The following is a 20,803-nucleotide window of genomic DNA, read 5'->3' as shown; positions in this document are numbered from 1 at the left end:
AGACCCAACTGTTTCAGACAAAACACAACTACGTCAATAGTTGCATACATCAATGGCACGACAAAACATACATTTTCAGAAACAACATATGGTCTTCTCTTTTTCACATGTCCGTATTTGTTCCACCCCCAGCAGAATACGCTCCCTCTTCATCTCATCCTTGCTCATTCCCATCTTCAATAATCAATTATCTGATCTTACAACAGCAATTATATAATCAAATACTCAGATCCAAGCAAAGAGACGAAAAAAAACAGAATGAATTAAAAAAAAAAACAGCTCCAGAATCTAAGATCAATCACGATTTTGGAATCTAATTGAATCTTTGAGTTGAAACCAATCGTCCAAACCGGTGGTTTAATTATTAATAACCAATATGCTCAAAATCAAAATCGTCCAAACCGGTGGTTTAATTATTAAAATAACCAAAAATTATATAGGCGTGGGCTTCTTCACCATGTTTAAACTACAGTCAATGATAGTTTGACTAAATGGGAAAAAAAATTTATAGGATTAAAGAGCTTTTGTTAAACCATGTTATAAGATTAATTTTACCATAACATAACTAACCTGAGATCCCTAACCTATATATCCCACTAGCTTTGATATTTGATATATTGCATGAATTGTTTTTTCTCACTAAATTTCATTCATATCAATAATTTCTCCAAATATCTCTATAAATACAAAATAAATTGAAAAATATATAGGATGAATTAGTTAGTGTAGAAATTTAAAGACAATAGATATTTTTTTGTACTTCAAGGCCCTGTTCATTCCAAAATAAAATAATAATGATTTTGCTAGTTTATTAACTTCTTTTTTTGTTGGTTTGTATCATCTAGACAATATTTTAGAGATGCATGGTTTTATATTTGTGATAAACACAAGAAAACGTTTTCGACATACTGTAGTTTAGTGTTTTTTTTTCTTTTTAAACCATCTCCGGTTTTAGTTTTTGGTTTGGGTTATTTTGTTGTGAACACTATGTTGACAGGTTTTATAACGTACTAGATAAATACCCACACTATACGCGGACTTATGATTTACCGTTTTTAAAATTTTTTTGCTGCTAATTTATTTTTTATGTAGAATTTATCTTTGTTTTTTTTTTTGTCAACCATTGAGCCACAACTGGCCGGTCTATTAGCGAAATTCCTACATTTGTAGGAACTGGGACTCGATCCCGGGGTGATGGTGCCTTCTACAAATGGACTTACCTCCTGCTACTGCACTAAGGTCACTTCACAGTTTATCTTTGTTTTTTAAAAAAAATTATGCAAATCTTGAAAAATATATTTTGACGTTGATTGTTTTTATACTTCACATAAGTTTTCTCATTTTGTAATTGAATTATTAGATACATGCATGAATAACTTTGTTTTGAAAGATTTAAACATTCTACATTTTTTCTAAAACTTCAAAAATATATATATTTTAAATGAAAATTTGATCTAAGGATGTATATTTTGTAACAAAGAGTTTTTTGGTTGAATGAATTTTAGATTCATTCAAAAAAAACTTAAGTATTTAGATATATTCATACTTAAACTTTTCAACTAGATACTATGAAACACTAACATTTTCTTTTATCAAGAATTGCAGCTTGACTAACTCTTTAATAGATATAATTAAGATAGACATCTTCCTTTTATGTTAGCTCTTCAATTTCTTAAATATAACTCTAGAAGTTGGTTTTTAATAAAAATTTCATTCAGTTTTCTTTTTGACAACTTCTAAATATTAGAATATGAAAACCAACAGTCATGAATTTTTTCAACTATCTTCCTCTTTGTCTCTATATTTTTCTAAATCAACATTCTATAGTTTTATTCAACTATCTTCCATTTGATAGTGAACAAAACCCCAATCTTCTTTATATGAATAAATTTATTTATGGGGTTCATTAATTTATTTACAATATTAACCAATATCTCTATCACTGTTGCAACTCTTCAAACTACTGACAAAATTGTAACGTCTAAACCATATATAGACTCATGGTTTACGCCAAGAGGAAGAAGTGGCTCTTTAAGTCACTCCCGATGTCATTTTGTCTTTTGGTGATGCATCTATTTTTCTGAGACATGTTCTAAGCCTCTCTAAAGTTTTTATGTAAATATTGAAACTGCTTGTGATATTAAAAAAAAAACTAAAGATGTTTCATATTCCTTTTAAGTTTAGGTATGGTTACTTTTAATGAGAATAGACAGGTGGCACTCTCTTCACTCCTAACGTGTCACTCAAATGGAGAGAGTTGACCATCTTTCATAGTATAGATTAGTCAAATTTTTATGGGAGAATTGGAAAAATCATGACCTTTTTAAAGAAAAATGTCTATATATATTTCTTTCTTTTAGGTTTGGTCATATAGGTTTTATAATAATTAAAACTAGTTTTACCTTTAATTTCAAAACAACTTAAATAAGAAAATACAAAAAACTTATATGGCATCTCAACGCTCGAAAATTCAAATGGGTATGTCTTTCTTTCATATATTTCTCCAGGTACATCAAGCTCACGCAGTGAAATTTAGAGATAGAAACCAATCAAATAGTTGGATTAATAAGTTACATATAACTAAGACTCTAATAGACCATTAAACAAAAGAACATAACTAAGACTCTAAGAGACCATTAAACAAAAGAACAAAACTATGTCATAATCGAACTCTAAACTGGTCAATATAACTTTCTTTGTGACTTATAATTAGTATGTTTATAAATAAACACTTACGGCTTGGTTCGTGACTAAAGTCGTAGCAGATAGAATCAAGTGTATTTTTGATCAAGGTCTTCAAGGTGGAATTGGGTGGGAGCTTATAATTCCAAATCCAGTAATGTCCAACCATCATCAAATTATCTGAAATTAAAAAAAAAAACAGAATAAAAAAAACACCCAAATGCAAAATTACATAATCTGAAAAAGTATAATCCAATTGAAAATAATAAGCAAGAGTCCTCACGGAAATAAACAAACTTCACTAACCAACATCCCGTCTCAATATTTTTTAGACCCTAGGTGAACTAAATTTTTTAGACCTCTTTCACAATTTTTTTTTGGTCCCCGCTATTCAAAGGTTTTTTCTAAATTTTGATGTGAAACCTTGGATTTTGCCCCTCCTGCCACCCCCTTAAGCCGGACCAACATCGAGAGGCTTTTGAAAAGATTTGTGAGATTTTTTGTGTTTTGTTATTAATTTGACTTTAGATTGAGAAAGTGAGATTGCTTATAATATGCGATGAGGCACCTGCATACACCCTAATCATAAACTCTTAAAGAACCTCAATTGTAACATACCATAGCAATGTTCAACCCATGCATCATATCTAATAATCTGGATCAAACTATTGTACTAAGAGTTGCTACACAAAAATCCTCAGACAGAATGTAGGAAATGAGATTGAATCAATACAATACAAACCACACACAAAGAACTTACAAACAACAAAATGGTCAAAGATACACTTAAAAGAGAAAACTTTAAGATCGGGCATGTCAAAATTGAGGTTACCTTGAAGACGGTCCAAATCCATCTTCACCAAGTTTGTGAGTTGGGCGAAAATCTTTGGTCGCCGAAACTAACTTGAAAATAGACATATTTGGTTTTGCTTCTACTCATATTACCTCCATATCAAAAACTTCCTCTCTGGTTTTGGGATAGAAAATTGTAAATTAGAATCAAAGAGAGATATCCGAAGAAGAGAGAAAGAGGAGATGAGAGAGAGAGTCTAACTCTCCAAATGTATTGCATTTCTACTTTGGGTGAAAATTGTGGCAAATCCATTACAATTACGCTCTAGCTTGAGACAATTATAAAGGATATGTTGGTGGTGATATCTGGAGTGTCTGTTACAACGTGAACACATCAGCTGCTACTCTCTCTCTCTCTCTATGGGTTGAAGAAGAAGAAGAAGAAGAAGAAGAAGAAGAAGAAGAAGAAGAAGAAGAAGAAGAAGAGCGAGACTTTTTTTTTTTTTTGATTCGGTCTGCCAGATACTTAAGAGTAGAGATACTTAAGAGTAGAGAGAAAGTGACGTTGAACCGAGAATAATTAACATTGGTTCAAAAATCTGATCTGTTTTAATTGTTATATTTTGATTGGCTAGGTGTTTTTAAAGTACGTGTCAGCTCATGGTTACTCTAAAATGTTGAGGTGACATGCTGAGGGAGAGAGTTAGCCAACTTTCATATTATAGATGTACTCATTAACGTTCGTTTTCTAAATTTATGTTATAATTATGTGGAAACCTTAATAACTTCTTACAATAATTTTGATATTTATTATGATTTATAAACCTTCTTTAGTTATAAAAGTTCTATTTTATTATGAGGTAATTATAATTTTTAATTTGATAAAAATGTATATACTTAAATGTGACGAGATAAAATATATTAATGAAAAACTGTTTTTAGTATTTTTCGTAGGATGTGTAAAATAGAACTGTTAATCTCATCTCCAAGCTTGAATTGTAAATGTATAATTCTAATACTGAATAATCTTTAGATGTTTAACCGGTTTCTAAGACATGTTAAAATTAAATTTTATAACACTAATATTAAATTAGAAAACTGTAATAATTTAGTATTATACTATTATTATATATATAATTAAAAACTTATTTTATGGTGTACCACGAGTTAAATCCTAGTAATTATTTTAATTTCATAACAAAAGTCTAAAGTTGTCATTGTGTATCTTTCAAAAGTAATTTAAATTTGATTAACTAAAGATGTTAAATGAATAATTGACTCATAAAATTCAATCAATTTATATGATGATTCACATCCATCATAATATATTGAAAGAAATAAAGGTTCACAGTTTGTGCAAAATGGTCAAATGACTAATTCTAAGGTAAATATATTACCAATTACCAAAATGTTTAGACACAACCACAATCCATGACATAAATTGCTTTCAGTTTTAGTAATTAAAAATTATTACTTTTGTATTAAATGTAAAACAACACTTTAAATATATATATTTTAATACATTTGTAGTTTAAGACAATAACAAACTGAACTGTATAATGAAAGGAAGAAAATAATTATATCATATACAATTTGCATTTAAATTCAAAAATAATATAATATTAAATATGAGAGATAGGTGAGCGAATAATTTGAGAATCTAATCTGAAATTTTGCTTTCATCTTTGTTGATTTCTGAGGTCTATGCATCCATGTGTACTCACTGCTCAACATAGAGAATTTATCGAAATGCCATTTATTTACTTTCTTCAAATTTTTTAATAGTTATTAAAATAAGTTAATTTCAATCAACAATTCCATGCCATTTTTATTGTTAAAAAATGACCAATCATTTAAATTAAGCTCCAAAACAACAAGTCTTCTCGAAAATAATAACAACAACAACCCAAAGTCCCAAACTAAAGTCGTTCACTAAAACATTAATTAAAATACTGTATATGGTTATTTAAATATAAGGAAATGCAAACTACGTCGTATTGAAAGAGTTTCCTTATCAGTGTCTTGGTCAATTTCCTGGTTTTCACATACCGGTTCAGGCGGTCTTCGACAATATAAAAATTGTCAAAAGAGATCATGCCACTAGGTATGAAATCCTCTGCGAGTTTCTTGTAAGACATGGAGTTAACGTTTGAATCTCCTTTTAATTTTCTATAATCAACTGAGATTGTGATCTCTTGACCTTTGGTTCAGCTGTATCGGTCTGCCTTCTTTGAGAAACCCGGTACGTACGTATCTCAGGCAGGACCTTGTAAAAAAAAAAATTAAACAGAGTTAAAATTCAAATACTCCCATCGATTCGATTCTCAAAGTAATGTGTAAAGAGAAGTTGAAAAATATAGCAAAAACGATGTTTGTACGTACCTTTGTGTTGAGTATAGAATACCAACTTTGTCCATGGCGATTCTTATCGAGAGTTTCTTGATGGCACGAGTGAGAGCCATGGGAGAAATTGAATCAGGCTACGTTCATACCGTAGCCTTGAGAAGATCTCCACCGATCTTGAAACAGGTCCGAGTACAAACTATCTTCGTTTTTTGATCTAAGAGTTCCATATTGGTTGCTTGCTTGCTTGTCCACCAAGTAATATTTCCATTGTCAAAATCTTAAGAGCCTAATCACCAGAAATCATTGTTCCATCCACCACCTAGATAATCCATGAGCCTTCTTTTGCATATGAGTAATTTTATGAATCACATCAAAAACTAGCAGCATAATGAATGATGTGATTACTCTCCCAAAGTCCCAATAACTAAAAACAGACACTCCCAATAACTGTTTCTTCACGTTCAAGAAATCTTCAGGATCCATCAGTATGTGTAAATCTTCGATCTCTGCCAGAAGATTCCAGATTCTCTCCAGCAAGTACACGTCAGAAGAAGCTTTTTCCAAGTTTCCCTCTACGATCCTCGATCGATATTTACCGATTCGGTTTAAAAGATTCACAAAAACGTAAATCCACGATTCAAGAATCTGATAATTAATAGCGTAGAGCATTTGGTTCTCGATGTGATCGGAGTATGTTCTTGAGGGTGCGTAGCTCCTCCAGGCAACAAACGGCGTCGTACCGGAGATACGGTTTTCCGGCTAGGTTTGGTTCTCCTAAACCGAGAGTATACTTGCACCAACGCATCTCATTCTCGATATATCGTAGAAAAGATCTTCTGTCCAATGCTCTCCGATGTACGACACGTGGCCATCTCCAAGACCAAGCTCAACGAGCTCCAGCCATTATTAACCGGAACAGCCACCACGATTTTGATCTGGCTCGTGGCAAAGCGAATCCAACCGTCGGATCCACTCGGCGGCGGTTTATGAAAGGACGTGTGTCAGAAGCAACGGTGAGGATTAAACGGAAAGTGATCTCAAGAGCTTGAAGAGATGGTTTGAGAACCGGCTCAGAGATCCAGCGAGGGTAGTCGAGAGAGGACCAGAGGCTTCTGAATTCAGGCAAACGGAGGTAAAGCTCGTAGGCAGAGCAAGCGGCAGAGGAAGAGGAGGAGATTGGTAAGGACACGGAGGGGAGCTTACATGGCTCCGGAATGGTGACGTGGAGCTTGTTGAGAGATAACATCTTCCTCCTCTGTAAATCCATCATGTTGAGAGATGACACACATGTTGGACTTTGTTCATCAACTGTGCTCCCTTGGCCACACTTGGAGAGCGCAAAAAGAAGATCCAAAATTAAATCCACAGACCCACATAACAGAACAAAGTGCAAATTTTAGTTGCAGATGCATAGCATGCCATTTATCCTTTGCAGCCTTATCTTATGTTTAATATAGTATCATTTAGACAAGCTCCCCACTAGTTCAGTTTAACACAATGATGATTAGCTTACCAAAACATTTTATTAGCCCAAACCCACATACATGTTGGTTCAGCCAAAATCAAAAATCTCTCAACGCATATGATTTAATAACGAAAACCAAAGGATCTGTCATGCTCACCTGTCCATAAAGCCCCCAACCAAATGTAAGTACCTGTCCACAAAAGACTAGTTACAACTTTGTTCCTCTGAAAAAATTTATGTCATCAGATCAAAGGGTCGAGAAATCTTGGGGGTTTGTTCATAGTGTTATTATGAAGGACTCTAAGACAGCCTTGAAACTAGTGAACCTTAAACTAAAACGTAGTGCAGAAAGCAAATCAAAATTTCCAAAAAAAAATGGTTTCAGAGTATAAAGATTTTTGATACAAGGTTGAATCACATTGTTTTCACTCATCAAATAGATGACTAACCACAAAGCAATGTAAAAAGAATACTTGTGATCAGAGCACTGTGTCGCCTTCCACTTCCAAGAACTCGGCTGCATTGTAAATCATGTTTACACCAGAAAAGGTGAGAAGGCTCAATATGCATGGAATAGGATGAGGAGAGGAGACTAAGCGTACACGGGATCCCAATCCAAGCTGTGCTTCTCCTCCATAACCCCAACCACACATCTTACCAATATCTGGACTTGATAAGAAAATCAAGTGTTTATTACAGGCAGCACACCAGAAGCTCTGATACCGTCAGAGATAGTTTCATAACCATCTCCCATTCGTACCTCTGATACCACTTTGAATAAAAGTGATAAGCCTTACATTTTGTATTCATAATTTAGGCAATGAACAAAAAACTGATTTATATTCATAATGTAGGCAATGGCTTTGCATATATATATAAGCCTTACAGAAACAGACTAAACTGCTTAAGAAACACATAACAACTAACAGACTCTTAAGACAGACTCATATAACAACTAATAACACACAGACTCATATAACAACTAAGACTCTTAACAAATCACTTCTTATTCAAACCTTCAGCTATGTCTTGCTAACAAATCACTTCTTCTTCAAACCTTCAGTTATGTCTTCCCTAACAAATCACTTCTTCTAACCTTCAGTTGTTATGGGCCAGTAGAACACATGCTTAGCTACAGCCTGTAGTGCCGCTGAATCTGCAGTATTACGACAGACCACCACTGTTGTGTATCCCAAACTGTTCAGATACTTCACCAGACTTACAAATCCATGATTTCCACTAATGATCATGATGACTGCAGGAGGATGGTTCCTCTCAACCCAAGAATTAATTTGGCGCATTATTTCATAGTCACAAACATCATCTTCAGCTCCTGTTTCATATGAAAAGTAAAAAGTTATTTAGACAGAAAAGACCATAGAATAGCAATAGGTTTTCTTCAATAATATTTGGTCAAAAATTAGTCAAAAAATATATGATGGTCTAAAATCTATTGGAAATATATAGGATGGTCGGAAAGTTGTCGGAAATTTTATGATTTTATATGTTCCTCATTTTTTAAATTCAAATAATTAGAATTTAATGCTTTTGAAATTTCTCACCAATTTTCAACAAAAATTTAGTCGGATTTTTTCCTATATATATACCTAATGAGTACTCACCCCTTTCACAATCTAAAACACATCAAACTCATTTTCTTTTAACATCTTCTTCTCTACTTTGAAAATAATATTTTAATTTTTTTCAATTTTTATTTTAATTCATGCAAATCTATTAATTCATTTTTTACTAACTGAATTTTTTTCTCATTTGAAGATAATAAATATTAAGTTATTTGAAATTTAAATTTAATATTCTTACTTTTTGATTTTTATAAAAATATAAATACCATAGGAAGTTGGTCTGAAATATTTTTTAAAATATTTTTATTGAATTAATAAAATTGTCAAAAAATGGTCGGAAATTTCTGACTACTATATGAACTTTCGTCGGGAATTAGTCATAAATTTTCCGACCAATTTCTGACTAATATTTCCGATGATTTTCCGACAAAATATATTCGTCAATAATTTCCTATGATTTTCCGATGAATGTTGGTTTCCGACCAGATAATTATGACGATGCTAAGTAGCTCAGAAATTTGTCGAAATAGGCTGTTTTCTTATAGTGTAAAAAACTGAGAAATAAAATTGAGTTTTTCACGAAGTTCGAAAAAAAAAAACAAGATTAAGATTTGGTGGCTTACTCTGGTTAATCAAATGATAGAAGTTAACACCACTGGTTATCTCGTTGAACATCTGTTGTGTTGCTTCAGGTATAGTGTCCTTCGCTGCAGCCATAACATTCAGTACCATTGGACCCAAAAATCCTTTGGATTCCATGAAAGCTTTAATAGCTCGTCCTATATCCCTAGGATCGGAGCCGGGAAGAAGCAAACAATTTCCAATGTCCCACCAGTTTAAGATAAAGAGCGCCGTTTAAGAATAGATTCTTGAATTATTCGCTCACCTTTCTCTCATATCTATTATTATATTATCTTCGATTTTGAATGCAAATTGTATGTGATATAACCCTCTTCTTCCTTCCATTATACAGTTCAGTTTGTTATTGTCTTAAAATGCAAATATACTAAAAAGAATTATTTAAAGTGTTGTTTTACTTTTAATACAAAAATAATAATTTTTAATTACTAAAATTGAAAGCAATTTATGTTATAGATTGTGGTTGTGTCTAAACATTTTGGTACTCGGTAATAAATTTACTTTAGAATTAGTCATTTGACCATTTTGCACAAACTGTGAACCTTTATTTCTTTGGATGTGAATCATCATATAAAGTGAATGAATTCATGAGTCAGTTATTCATTTTAACATCTTTAGTTAATCGAATTCTATATTACTTATGAAAGATATGCAATGACAAGTTTAGACTTTTGTTATGAAATTCAAATAATTATTTTACTTAGATAATAGAGTTCCATATGATATGAATCATGATATGCTATATTATATAGTATTGTACCTTTTCGCCAATAGGGTAAGGATTTGGGTGTTGTAGCCCTCCACACTCTCTACTTTCTGCACACCTTCACCCATTTCTTGTTCAACTAATTACAAATACTACTGAACATACAAATGTCTTCAAAACTTTTGTACATGTTCGCTAATAGGGTAAGGATTTGAGTGTTTTGTTCAACTAATTACAAAAACTACTGAAGAGACCTTCAAAAGCTTTGTACCTGTTCGCCAATAGGGTAAGGATTTGAGTGTTGTAGCCCTCCACACTCTCTACTTTCTGCACTCCTTCACCCGTTTCTTGTTCATGTTCCTGAACTTCCACTTCATGTTCCTGAACTTCCATTTCATGTTCCTGAACTCCACTTCTTGTTGCTGATGCGCTCCAGCCATAGCCCTTTTCCGTTTGATGTTTTAGCTAATTTCCTTTTCTCTTTTTGGTTTTGGCAATAGTTCTTTTCTATTTCCAACATACAGACTCATATATATTAGTTGTTACATGCATGGCAATGGCTCTTGTTTCATATGAAAAGTAAAGTTATTTAGACAGATAAGACCATAGAATAGCAATAGGAATCTCTGCTATCCGATTGGTATGTAGCCGGAGCGCGTAAGTGCATGCTTTTAACACTACAAGAAAAAAGTCTAATTCTCGACCACTATTTCCGACCAATCCGATGGTCTAAAAATATCCAACCATTTTCTGACCAGTTTATGACAAATTTCCAACAAAATTATGTTAGTCGGAAATTAGTCGGATATTTTTAAAAAAATTTGAACAAAAAAAAGTAGTCGGAAATTAGCTACAAAAATTGGTAGCAAACTTTGTGGTTGTCAGAAATTTGTAGAAAACAACAATTTTTTAATTTTTAGATTTTAAAAAAAAACAAAAAAAATTGGTAAATTTCCTACCAATTTCTGACCAAAAATTTAGTTATTTAATTATATTTTTATTGTATTGGTTGGGAATTAGTCGGAAATTTCTGATAGATGTCCAACCAACAATTTAATTATTAAATTATATTTTTATTCTTATTTTTAAATTATATTTGGTCAGAAATTAGTCGGTCTAATTTAATTATATATTTAGTTTTTTCAATAATATTTGGTCAGAAATTAGTCAAAAAATATATGATGGTCAAAAATTCAGCAGAAATATATAGGATGGCCGGAAAGTTGTCGGAAATTTTATGATTTTATATGTTCTCGCTTTTGTAAATTCAAATAATGCTTTTGAGATTTCTGACCAATTTTCAACAAAAATTTAGTCGGATTTTTTTCCTATATATACCTAATGAATACTCACCCCTTTCACAATCTAAAACACATCAAACTCAAGTTCTATTAACATCTTCTTCTCTACTTTGAAAATAATTTTTTAATTTTCAAAATTTCATCATTTTTTCCTTTTTTCAATTTTTATTTTAATTCATGCAAAGCTATTAATTCATTTTTTACTAACTGATTTTTTTTCTCATTTGAAGATAATAAATATTTGGTTATTTGAAATTTAAATTTAATACTCTTACTTTTTGATTTTTTATAAAAATATAAAAACCATGGAAAGTTGGTATGAAATATTTTTATTTAATTAATAAAATTATCAAAAAATGGTCGGAAATTTCTGGCCAATTTCTGACTACTATATGAACTTTCGTCGGGAATTAGTCAGAAATTTTCCGACCAATTTTCGACTAATATTTCCGATTAGTTTCCAAAAAGATATATTCTTCAATAATTTCCTATGATTTTCCGACGAATGTTGGTTTCTGACCAGAGAATTCCGACGATGTTAAGTAGCTCAGAAATTTGTCGAGATAGGCTGTTTTCTTATAGTGTAAAAAACTGAGAAATATAATTGAGTTTTTCACGAAGTTCGAAAAAAAAAAAAAACATGATTTGGTGGCTTACTTTGGTTAATCAAATGATAGAAGTTAACACCACTAGTTATCTCGTTGAACATATGTTGTGTTGCTTCAAGTATAGTGTCCTTCGCTGCAGCCACAACATTCAGTACCATCGGACCCAAAAATCCTTTTGATTCCATGAAAGCTTTAATAGCTCGTCCTATATCTTTAGGATCGGAGCCGGGAGGAAGCAAACAATTTCCAATGTCCTACCAGTTTAAGATAAAAAGCGCCATTTAAGGCTAGATTCTCGTATTATTTGCTCACCTTTCTCTCAGATCAATTATTATATTATCTTCGATTTTGAATGCAAATTGTATGTGATATAGCCCTCTTCTTCCTGTCATTATACAGTTCAATTTGTTATTGCCTTAAAATGCAACTATACTAAAAAGAATTATTTAAAGTGTTGTTTTACTTTTAATACAAAAATAATAATTTTTAATTACTAAAACTGAAAGCAATTTTTGTTAGGATTGTGGTTGTGTCTAAACATTTTGGTACTTGGTAATAGATTTACCTTAGAATTAGTCATTTGACCATTTTACACAAACTGTGAACCTTTATTTCTTTAGATGTGAATCATCATATAAAGTGATTGAATTCATGAGTCAATTATTCATTTTAACATCTTTAGTTAATCGAATTTAAATTACTTTTAAAAGATTCGCAATGACAAGTTTAGACTTTTGTTATGAGATTCAAATAATTATTTTACTTAGATAATAGAGTTCCATATGATATGAATCATGATATGCTATATATTGTTGCTCCATGAAGTAAATGTCATGATCTTAATTAAGTATGTTTTAGGAGGAGGACATCTTACTAATAAAATTAAAAGAGAAATATATCAATTTGGTATCAATTAAAATATAGGGTTATTTAGATATAAGGAAAAGAAAACTGCGTCGTATTGAAAGAGTTTCCTTACCAGTCAATTTCCTGGTTTTCTTGTACCGGTTCAGGCGGTCTTCGACAATAAAAAAATTGTCAAAAGAGATCACGCCGCCTGGTTTGAAATCCTTTGCGAGTTTCTTGTAAGACATGGAGTTAATGTTTGAATCTCCTTCTAATTTTTTGTAATCAACTGCCATTGTGATCTCTTGACCTTTTTGTAATCAACTGAGATTGTGATCTCTTGACCTTTGGTTTAGCTGTATCGGTCTGCCTTCTTTGAGAAACCCGGTACGTACGTTATCTCGTTATAATCTATGGTCTAACTTCCATGCAAAAGAAGTTTATGATTCTCTAATAATCTATGGTTGTTAACTATGATTATCAAATTCGAATTTCACATTCAAAACCCCACTGTAAACTCAAAAGTCATTACAAATAAAATCTGCAACCATAAAACCATCTTGCTCTTGCTCATCTTTAGTGGGTTTTCATTCTTGGACAAAGTTTTTGAGCTTCTTCAACCATAGTTTGTACTCTCTGCTATCTTTATCCATCATGAACTCATACAAGAAATCCGTTGTGCTTGCGTTGATTCCTCTGGTCTCTAGAAACTTGTGGAACGACTTGCGCATATTCTCATCCAACTCCCTGCAAAGCAAAAGAAAGAAAGAACATTTTGAGTTATTTTTTGGGTTATTATATGGTTAAAAAAAGATGGGATATATGTTGCTTACTGAAAATCTGGGCCATCATAAGCCAACTGTTCTTCAGAAGAAGAATCCTCTGGCCGCTTCACAGACAAACCATCAATGACAACCTCATCAGGGAAAGCGGTGCAGCTAAACTCTAGGCTGAGTCCACTCTTCTTGGTCACAGTGACAACTAGTGGAATGCTTGTTTCATTCGCTTTCTCATGACCACCATCTTCATTGTCATCCAAATCATCTTCATTTTCATCCATGGCAAGACCAGGCATGCTTACTTCCACTTTCATCTTCTCTTCATTGTATTCTCTAGTCAAAGTCACAGTCCTGTGTCCAGGATTATCTTCGATTATGAAAGGAAAGCCACTAGAGACATCTTTACTCTCATCATACTCCTCCTTAAAGAAACACATAACCAGAATCATGCATGTAGTCTCTTTCAAAAAACTTTAAAATCAAGAAATCAAATCAGGTTCATTCATGCTAACACAACATCTATAAAGAGTGGCTGGCTTTCTTTATTGGGTAAAGCAAACTCACATAATCAGTTTATCAGAAATCAAGACTATAACTACAAATTCGTGATTTTTTTTCTCCAGGAACTAAGTGTTATAGAGAGGAGGTATTACCACATCATCATCATCCGCTTTGAAAGAATCGTTGATCTCGGAGTCAATTACTTGAAGAAGCGTCTGATCGGACTTTAATCGCTCAGTGGCCGTCGAATAAGGGAACCCAGGAGAGACGAAAGGACGAAACAGAGATGACTTGTGAATAAGAGACGAGCGATTAACGATGACGGAGACGGAGACGGCCTGAGCTCGAGCTACACGACCGCACACGGAAGCCAAAGTAGAAGCTGATCTGCGAATGCACAAAGCGAAACCCATTGCGCGAATTGATTGATTTACTAGAAATGGACTCTTTCAGGGTTTTTGGCAATTTCACTTAGGGTTTTAACTTTTTAAGTGTTGCGAAGAAGATGAACTACACTAACCAAACCGTAACGGTCTATCATCCAAACCGGTCAAATTATGATATATTTTAATTTCTCAAATTGTAAACCAAATATCTCTTCAAAATCAAGGTCTGCTCTATGCTGGTTTCATTTCACATTATACCAAAACTCAGAATTTACACAAGTCGACATAACTTTTTAACAAACTGAAATGGAAAGTTTCACTAATTTGGTTTAACCATTTTTCTATGTGACTCGGATCAACAGGACAACCATTATGAACACACAGGTCATGGCGAAAATCAATAGCCATTGGAAGCAACTTGTCTTTGAGCTTTGTGAATATATCTTCGTCGCTCTTGTTGTCGCGTGTCCTGTGCTCGCTAAGCTTTGCTCAATGGCCTCCTCGGTAGAGTCAAGTATCTTTTGTTAATGAATCCACCAAAAAAAAAGAAAGAAAGAAAAATTGTTAGGACCAATGAAGCCAGTTCAAAAAGAATATGTGAACCAAAATACATATTCTTCTCTTATCCCATTGTTGTTGTTGATAATAGTATGTATAATGGGTATATTGTGAGGAAATGGTTAATATCTCACCTTCTCGGTATTTTGCACAGATTGGCTTATCGCTTGGCTTCTCTCCTTGAGTTGTCTTGCAAGTCCCACCATTTCATCTGTTAGATCCTCTTGAAGTTTTCTGTCATTAAAATGAATCACCAACGTGAACATCAAGTGGCAAATTCACGTTTGATTCAAAAGAGTACAGCTTTACTCTTTGCGATAATGTGCAGAGATAGAAATGAGTTCCTAGTTCTTCTTGGTGATCTATGAAACTACCTGTGCTTCTCAATGTGCGCTTGAGCTGCGGTGTCTAGTTTTACTGGTTTTGATGAATCAGCATCAGCAGCATCAAAACTTTGGTCCTTGGAACTTGCAGGCCTACCTCAATCAAGGAAGCTGATAAGTACTCAAGGAAATAAAATTAATAAATTACAAGTTGAGAAGGCATGTGAATCTAGTATTCCACTTACACTATTCTTCTTCTCAGCTGTGGAGAAGTGGGACTTCGAGGATCATCTTCTATTTTCGGTGAGCTTCCACTAGTCGAATCTTTTCCAAAGGGTTCATCAGATACCTCTGTGTCAGGCTGTTATTAATTTGGCAAAATCCAATAATTTGGTATTAGTTACATAATTAAAACTTAACATTCTTGCAACCAAACAATGGTTCTACGCAGGAAAAAACTAAAAATGTGCGTTCCTGTAACTAACCCAAGTGGGAAAACAATTCCTCAGACCAAATGCATCAAGTAAACAATGGTTCAAAGTTCTAACCCGTTGCTCCTAACGTCATAGCTATACAAGTGAAAAAAAACAGTCCCTTTCTAGTTCATGTGACTTACCACTTGAGAAACTATCTTGGAAGCAACAGCTTCAATCTTCTCATAGTACTCATTAACCTTAGTCTTTGTAACTCTGGACAAAGAGATCAAAGGAGAAAAAATAAGCACACTCTCATAATGGTCGCCAATGGTATTGTGAAAGAGCATCTCCACCAAAAAAAAAAAACATAAACTTTGGAACAACTATAACACAAAGTAATTGAGTTCAAGTCTCAAACCCTTAATCCTAGAAAGATATATAGATCTTCTCAACAATCAAACACCAAAGCAGGAATCTTTGAATGATGAATCAATAAAAGAGAGGGGGTAAGTAAGTAACCAACCTGGGAAGCCCTTCAGGGGTCTTCTCTTCCGAGAGTTGTTCTAATAGTTCCCTCAATGTAGCAACATACTACAGTAGATTTGTATTCATCACATCAACATCAATAGAATAAGCACGAAAACGATAATACTTTTTACAACACATGAAGAAGATCCAACGAAACGTACATGCATAAGCTTCGACTGATTTTGCTGATTAGGTGCAGCCGAAAGCAATCTCAGGAAATTGATCTCTGTTTTACTTATCCCCATCATCAAATACCTGAACATAGAGGAATCGAAACACAGAGACTAGTAACAGTATCAATCGGGAAAAGAAAAAAGAAAAAAAAACCCAAATCGAGAATTTAAGAAACGCAAAATAACAGATCAATCATTGAATCACGATTTGGGAATTCAATCGAAACGTCAGATTTCAAATCACCTTTTGTCATCTACCGTCGTCAGGTGAAGCCGGTGTAAAAAAAGGTAACCGGAGTTTTTTTTTTTTTTTTTTTTTTTGTGTGGTGGTCCTTGTCGAGACGAAGAAGGAGAAGAAGTCTCTGTGCAAAAAATAACCGAATCATCTAAACCGATGGTTTAATAGTTATAACCGAATTATGCAATTATATATTATGGTTTACATAATATGGAAACGAATCACATCAAAACTGAATATGAATCACACTAATAATTTATGGCCAAAATCAAATACAATTAAAAAAATTTAGAATGTTTTACAATAAAAAAAATAAGAGATCGTCAATTATCTTTATTTGATGCGTACGTATGGCTAGTGACTGCTCACCAGAAGAGATCGATCGGACTGCCGGATCTAGAAACAATGAAACAAGAAATAGGCTCTTTTTAATTTGTAAATGTTGTAACATATAGCATATAGTTCGAAGAAGGTCTACTAAAAAAATATAATGCATACGGCCAACTATTTTATGTCAAAATAGACTTTGGTTTTGTGTATGTATGATGACATTGACTCTTATAGTTGGAAAAATTAATGACAAGATAAAGTACTCGGCGTTTTTTAACCATAAAGTTGTGTGTCTGCAAGGTATAGTTATATTTCTGGACTGCTAGTCTGCTACACTGTTAATTGAAGTTACACCAAATCAAAATTTGTGTAAATGTTGTGTTACAGGATAGTTTTGTCAATAACATCAAAACGGAAGAGATGTATTCTTATTGAATAGAGTAATTATAAAACTTGCTGCACGAAAATCCCCATTTCCTCTACTCTGATGCGCTCTACTTGCAACTAAAAAAGGATCCAGCCCACTCAACACTGCTCTGCTCTGTCAAAAGAGCGGCTATCACCTGATTGCATCTACTGCACACATAGGTGATCTATTTACAAGTATTAGGAAGTAAAAGTTGTGTCCCCGGTGTACCATGGACAAGAAGAGCTTATAGAACATATGACATTGGTTGGAAAGGGTCTAAGAGAACAAAGAGCCAATGGTAATCATACACAAACAGAACCAAAAGTCTTTTGACAGACTAACATAGTACCATACCATACATTCCAAACGAATGCTGGCATCAGTACGTAGTTACGGCCGGATTCACATCTCGTCCTCATCAGAATCACTTTCGATAGGATAACCTCCATGGAATAGGTTTGTCCAACGCCATACCAAGCTTGCAACAGTAGGAGGTGGCACTTTTTCTGGTGGGCAGTCATCAGGCACAGTTAAGAAAACATTGAAGTTTCTTTCTTGCAAAGCTTTGCATACATTGAGTCTTCATCTGGGATGTCTTTTGCAATTACCAGCATATTAATTTGTTGAGAACTTAAGGTCGGAGGATCAATAATAAAAACTTTTTTGACACCTTTAATTTGTATTCTTTACCGGCCATCTAATTTATCGCGTTGATTTTACCCCTTGTTAGTTGTTACAATATGTACACAACTCATCTATGTTTTGCAGACATGTTCTTAAGATGCTTCTTTCCATGTCATATCCATTATCCAAAAAAATTAAAACAAATTATTGGGAGGTTAATTTGGATCTTTTGAAGTAATTAAAATATTGTGGCAAAAAAATACGAACGTCTTAGCTATATTATATGTTTACGATCGAAAAACCCCTAAGTTTACGTTAAGTTTATGTTTCTAAATTTTCCTTCGCTTTCGCATTTCTAACCAGGAATGTCAAATTTTATGTAACCTCTAGTAAATCCATCATAGTAAAAGAATAGTATAAACAAAAATCTTTTAATATCACTTTAGCTAGTTTTGATTAAAAAGAAAAAAAAAATAGAACAACAAATCCATCAAATGGTCATCACATCACTATATCTGGCTTCATGATGTCTGATTTGATCTCTTTGTTATGCAAAACAACCCCTCCATTACAATAAATCTCATCGTACAAATTAACATTTTTCCCAAGTATGGACATGTTCTCGACCCTGGCCCATTGTCCGACCGTCGAGTGCCACCCAATGATACTACTTGAGACACACGAGTACCTCTTCACGTGTGCCCCACGCATCACCGTGCAGCGTGAAAGTCTAACCCCGGACTCAATGACGCAGTCACGGCCAATAGCAACGTCAGGGCCAATCAAACATCCGTCTCCAATCTCTGCAGTTTCATCCACTAGAACATTCCCAACAATATGTGGACCATTGGCTAACTTTGAAGGAGTCTTCTTCCTCAGAGAGTCTAAGTAAAGTCTAAGACCAATAATGTAGTCTCGTGGTTGACCAATGTCCATCCAGAATCCAGGAAGCACCATTGCATAGAGTTTTTCCGCTTCTGCGATTTGGGGGAAGATCTCTTTCTCGATTGAGGTTGGTCTTAGCTCAATCCGGTCAAGAACTGAAGGATTTAGAAGATAAATCCCAGCATTGATCTTGTTACCAACATATAGTTTCGGCTTTTCGACAAACCTTTCCACTTTCCCTGTGGCTTCTTCCATAACCAATACTCCATATTTCGAAGGCTCGTCCACCTTTTAAACCAATGGTATCCTAATGAGTAAATAACATGAACAGAATTGTACTTTTAAGTTTTCAATAATCTTTTTACCTTTGTCACCATTATAGAGGCCTCTCCTCCATGAGCATTGTGAAAAGCAATAAACTCTTCAAGCGGGTATTCACTAATAACATCGCTGTTAAGGACAAAGAATGGCTGGCCAGAGCCATCAACCAATTTGTCCCTGGCTAAAGCCAAAGGACCAGCTGTACCTAAAGGCTCAGTCTCTTGCGAGCAGGTGATCTTGATCCCGAGATTTGTCATCACTAGTAGTTGCTGAATGATTTTTTTTCAACATTGAACTATTAAGGTATCATATATATAGCTTTGCATAGGGAAATATCAGAGAGACTCAAAGTGTTTTACCTCTGGCTCGTAATTAATTGCCAAAATGACTTCATCAACTCCAATAGCCTTAAGTGCTTCTATCTGCAACAACATTTGTCATCAAATATCTCACATAGAAAAACTAATACAAAAATAAAACCATGAGACTAGCAAGAAGAACCACAATTGCAATTTGAAAGACCACATATATAGTACCTGATGTAGGATCATAGGTTTGTTAGCGAAATCAACAAGAGGCTTTGGGAAACTGAGAGTCAATGGTCTCAAACGAGTCCCAAAACCTCCAACAAGAATAAGAGCCTTCATCTTCTTCTTTTACCTGTAGAGAACATATTGAAGTTAAAAAGGCAGAGTAAATCGCAGCATGCATCTATTGTGAGAACATTAGGGGAATCCAAAAGCTTAGAAGTTAAGAATCAAAATAATAAAACATGTCAGTGTCACGGCCAGAACAATTAAAATAGTGTAAATTCCCATAGTCCAAGTCCAGATCAGATAAAGTTCAACTAAACTAAATAAAAACACATACATCTGTAACACCAACAAGCGTCAAACCCATAACCCTAATCGACATCCATATAGATTCGACCTGAATTACGTACGATCTAAGCCAAATCAAATCAACACAGACAAAGCGCACAAAACCACTCCTTACATATATAAATAATAGTCAGATGCACCACGCGTTCGAGGAAACGGACTAGGGTAAAGAGAAGAAAAAGTCTTTCATTACCTTATTCGAGATCTCACAGGATCGTTGATAAACTAAGCCGAAGAGACGATGTTTGGGATACTTAAAAGATCTTACTGCTTTTGTGTATGCAGCAGTATTTTTTGCTCAAAAAATACTTTTTGTAAAGTTTTTACATTTAATGCATTGATTTTAATATTAGAGGGGTATTCAACTTGATGTTTTAAGGATTTGGTAGGATTTTAATATTTTAGAATTTTAAAAGATTTGGTAGGATTTTAGTAGGTTTTTAGGAGATTTGATTGTGTTTTAGAGTTTTTCTATGTTAAGAA

The 20,803-nt window shown here is 33.7% G+C and overlaps 3 protein-coding genes and 1 pseudogene across 4 annotated transcripts; all 4 read right to left on the bottom strand.

The window, feature by feature from the left end:
- Positions 1–6,120: 6,120 nt before the first annotated feature.
- On the bottom strand, positions 6,121–7,090 carry LOC104715686 (nematode resistance protein-like HSPRO1 pseudogene; annotated as a pseudogene).
- A 6,355-nt stretch (positions 7,091–13,445) lies between these two features.
- LOC104712200 (uncharacterized protein At2g39795, mitochondrial-like) lies at positions 13,446–14,728 on the bottom strand. Its single transcript, XM_010429040.3, has 3 exons — positions 14,401–14,728; positions 13,802–14,169; positions 13,446–13,715 (listed from the first exon to the last, which is right to left on the bottom strand). The coding sequence occupies exons 1-3, from the start codon at positions 14,659–14,661 to the stop codon at positions 13,556–13,558; spliced, it is 789 nt and encodes a 262-aa protein (XP_010427342.1). The 5' UTR covers positions 14,662–14,728; the 3' UTR covers positions 13,446–13,555.
- Positions 14,729–14,846: 118 nt separating this feature from the next.
- On the bottom strand, positions 14,847–17,144 carry LOC104712199 (uncharacterized). 2 transcript variants are annotated; one of them, XM_010429039.2, is made up of 8 exons: positions 16,877–17,144; positions 16,621–16,714; positions 16,455–16,522; positions 16,132–16,204; positions 15,761–15,876; positions 15,567–15,668; positions 15,327–15,426; positions 14,847–15,152 (listed from the first exon to the last, which is right to left on the bottom strand). In XM_010429039.2, exons 2-8 carry the CDS (start codon positions 16,705–16,707, stop codon positions 14,976–14,978), a joined length of 723 nt encoding a protein of 240 aa, XP_010427341.1. In that variant the 5' UTR covers positions 16,708–16,714; positions 16,877–17,144; the 3' UTR covers positions 14,847–14,975. The 2 variants fall into 2 exon arrangements, with proteins under 2 accessions (XP_010427341.1, XP_019084889.1); XM_019229344.2 differs by lacking the exon at positions 16,877–17,144 and having other exon boundaries at positions 16,621–16,846.
- Positions 17,145–18,646: 1,502 nt separating this feature from the next.
- On the bottom strand, positions 18,647–20,643 carry LOC104712197 (putative mannose-1-phosphate guanylyltransferase 2). The gene is made up of 5 exons (XM_019230250.2): positions 20,514–20,643; positions 19,976–20,099; positions 19,799–19,861; positions 19,484–19,708; positions 18,647–19,406 (listed from the first exon to the last, which is right to left on the bottom strand). The coding sequence occupies exons 2-5, from the start codon at positions 20,084–20,086 to the stop codon at positions 18,735–18,737; spliced, it is 1,071 nt and encodes a 356-aa protein (XP_019085795.2). The 5' UTR covers positions 20,087–20,099; positions 20,514–20,643; the 3' UTR covers positions 18,647–18,734.
- Positions 20,644–20,803: the final 160 nt, after the last annotated feature.

This window comes from Camelina sativa, chromosome 9, assembly GCF_030686135.1.
Source record: "Camelina sativa cultivar CO46 ecotype springtype chromosome 9, ASM3068613v1".
Taxonomy (NCBI): Eukaryota; Viridiplantae; Streptophyta; class Magnoliopsida; order Brassicales; family Brassicaceae; genus Camelina; species Camelina sativa.
The sequence above is the reverse complement of the archived record's forward strand: the minus strand, read 5'-3'. Positions and strand labels throughout refer to the sequence as shown.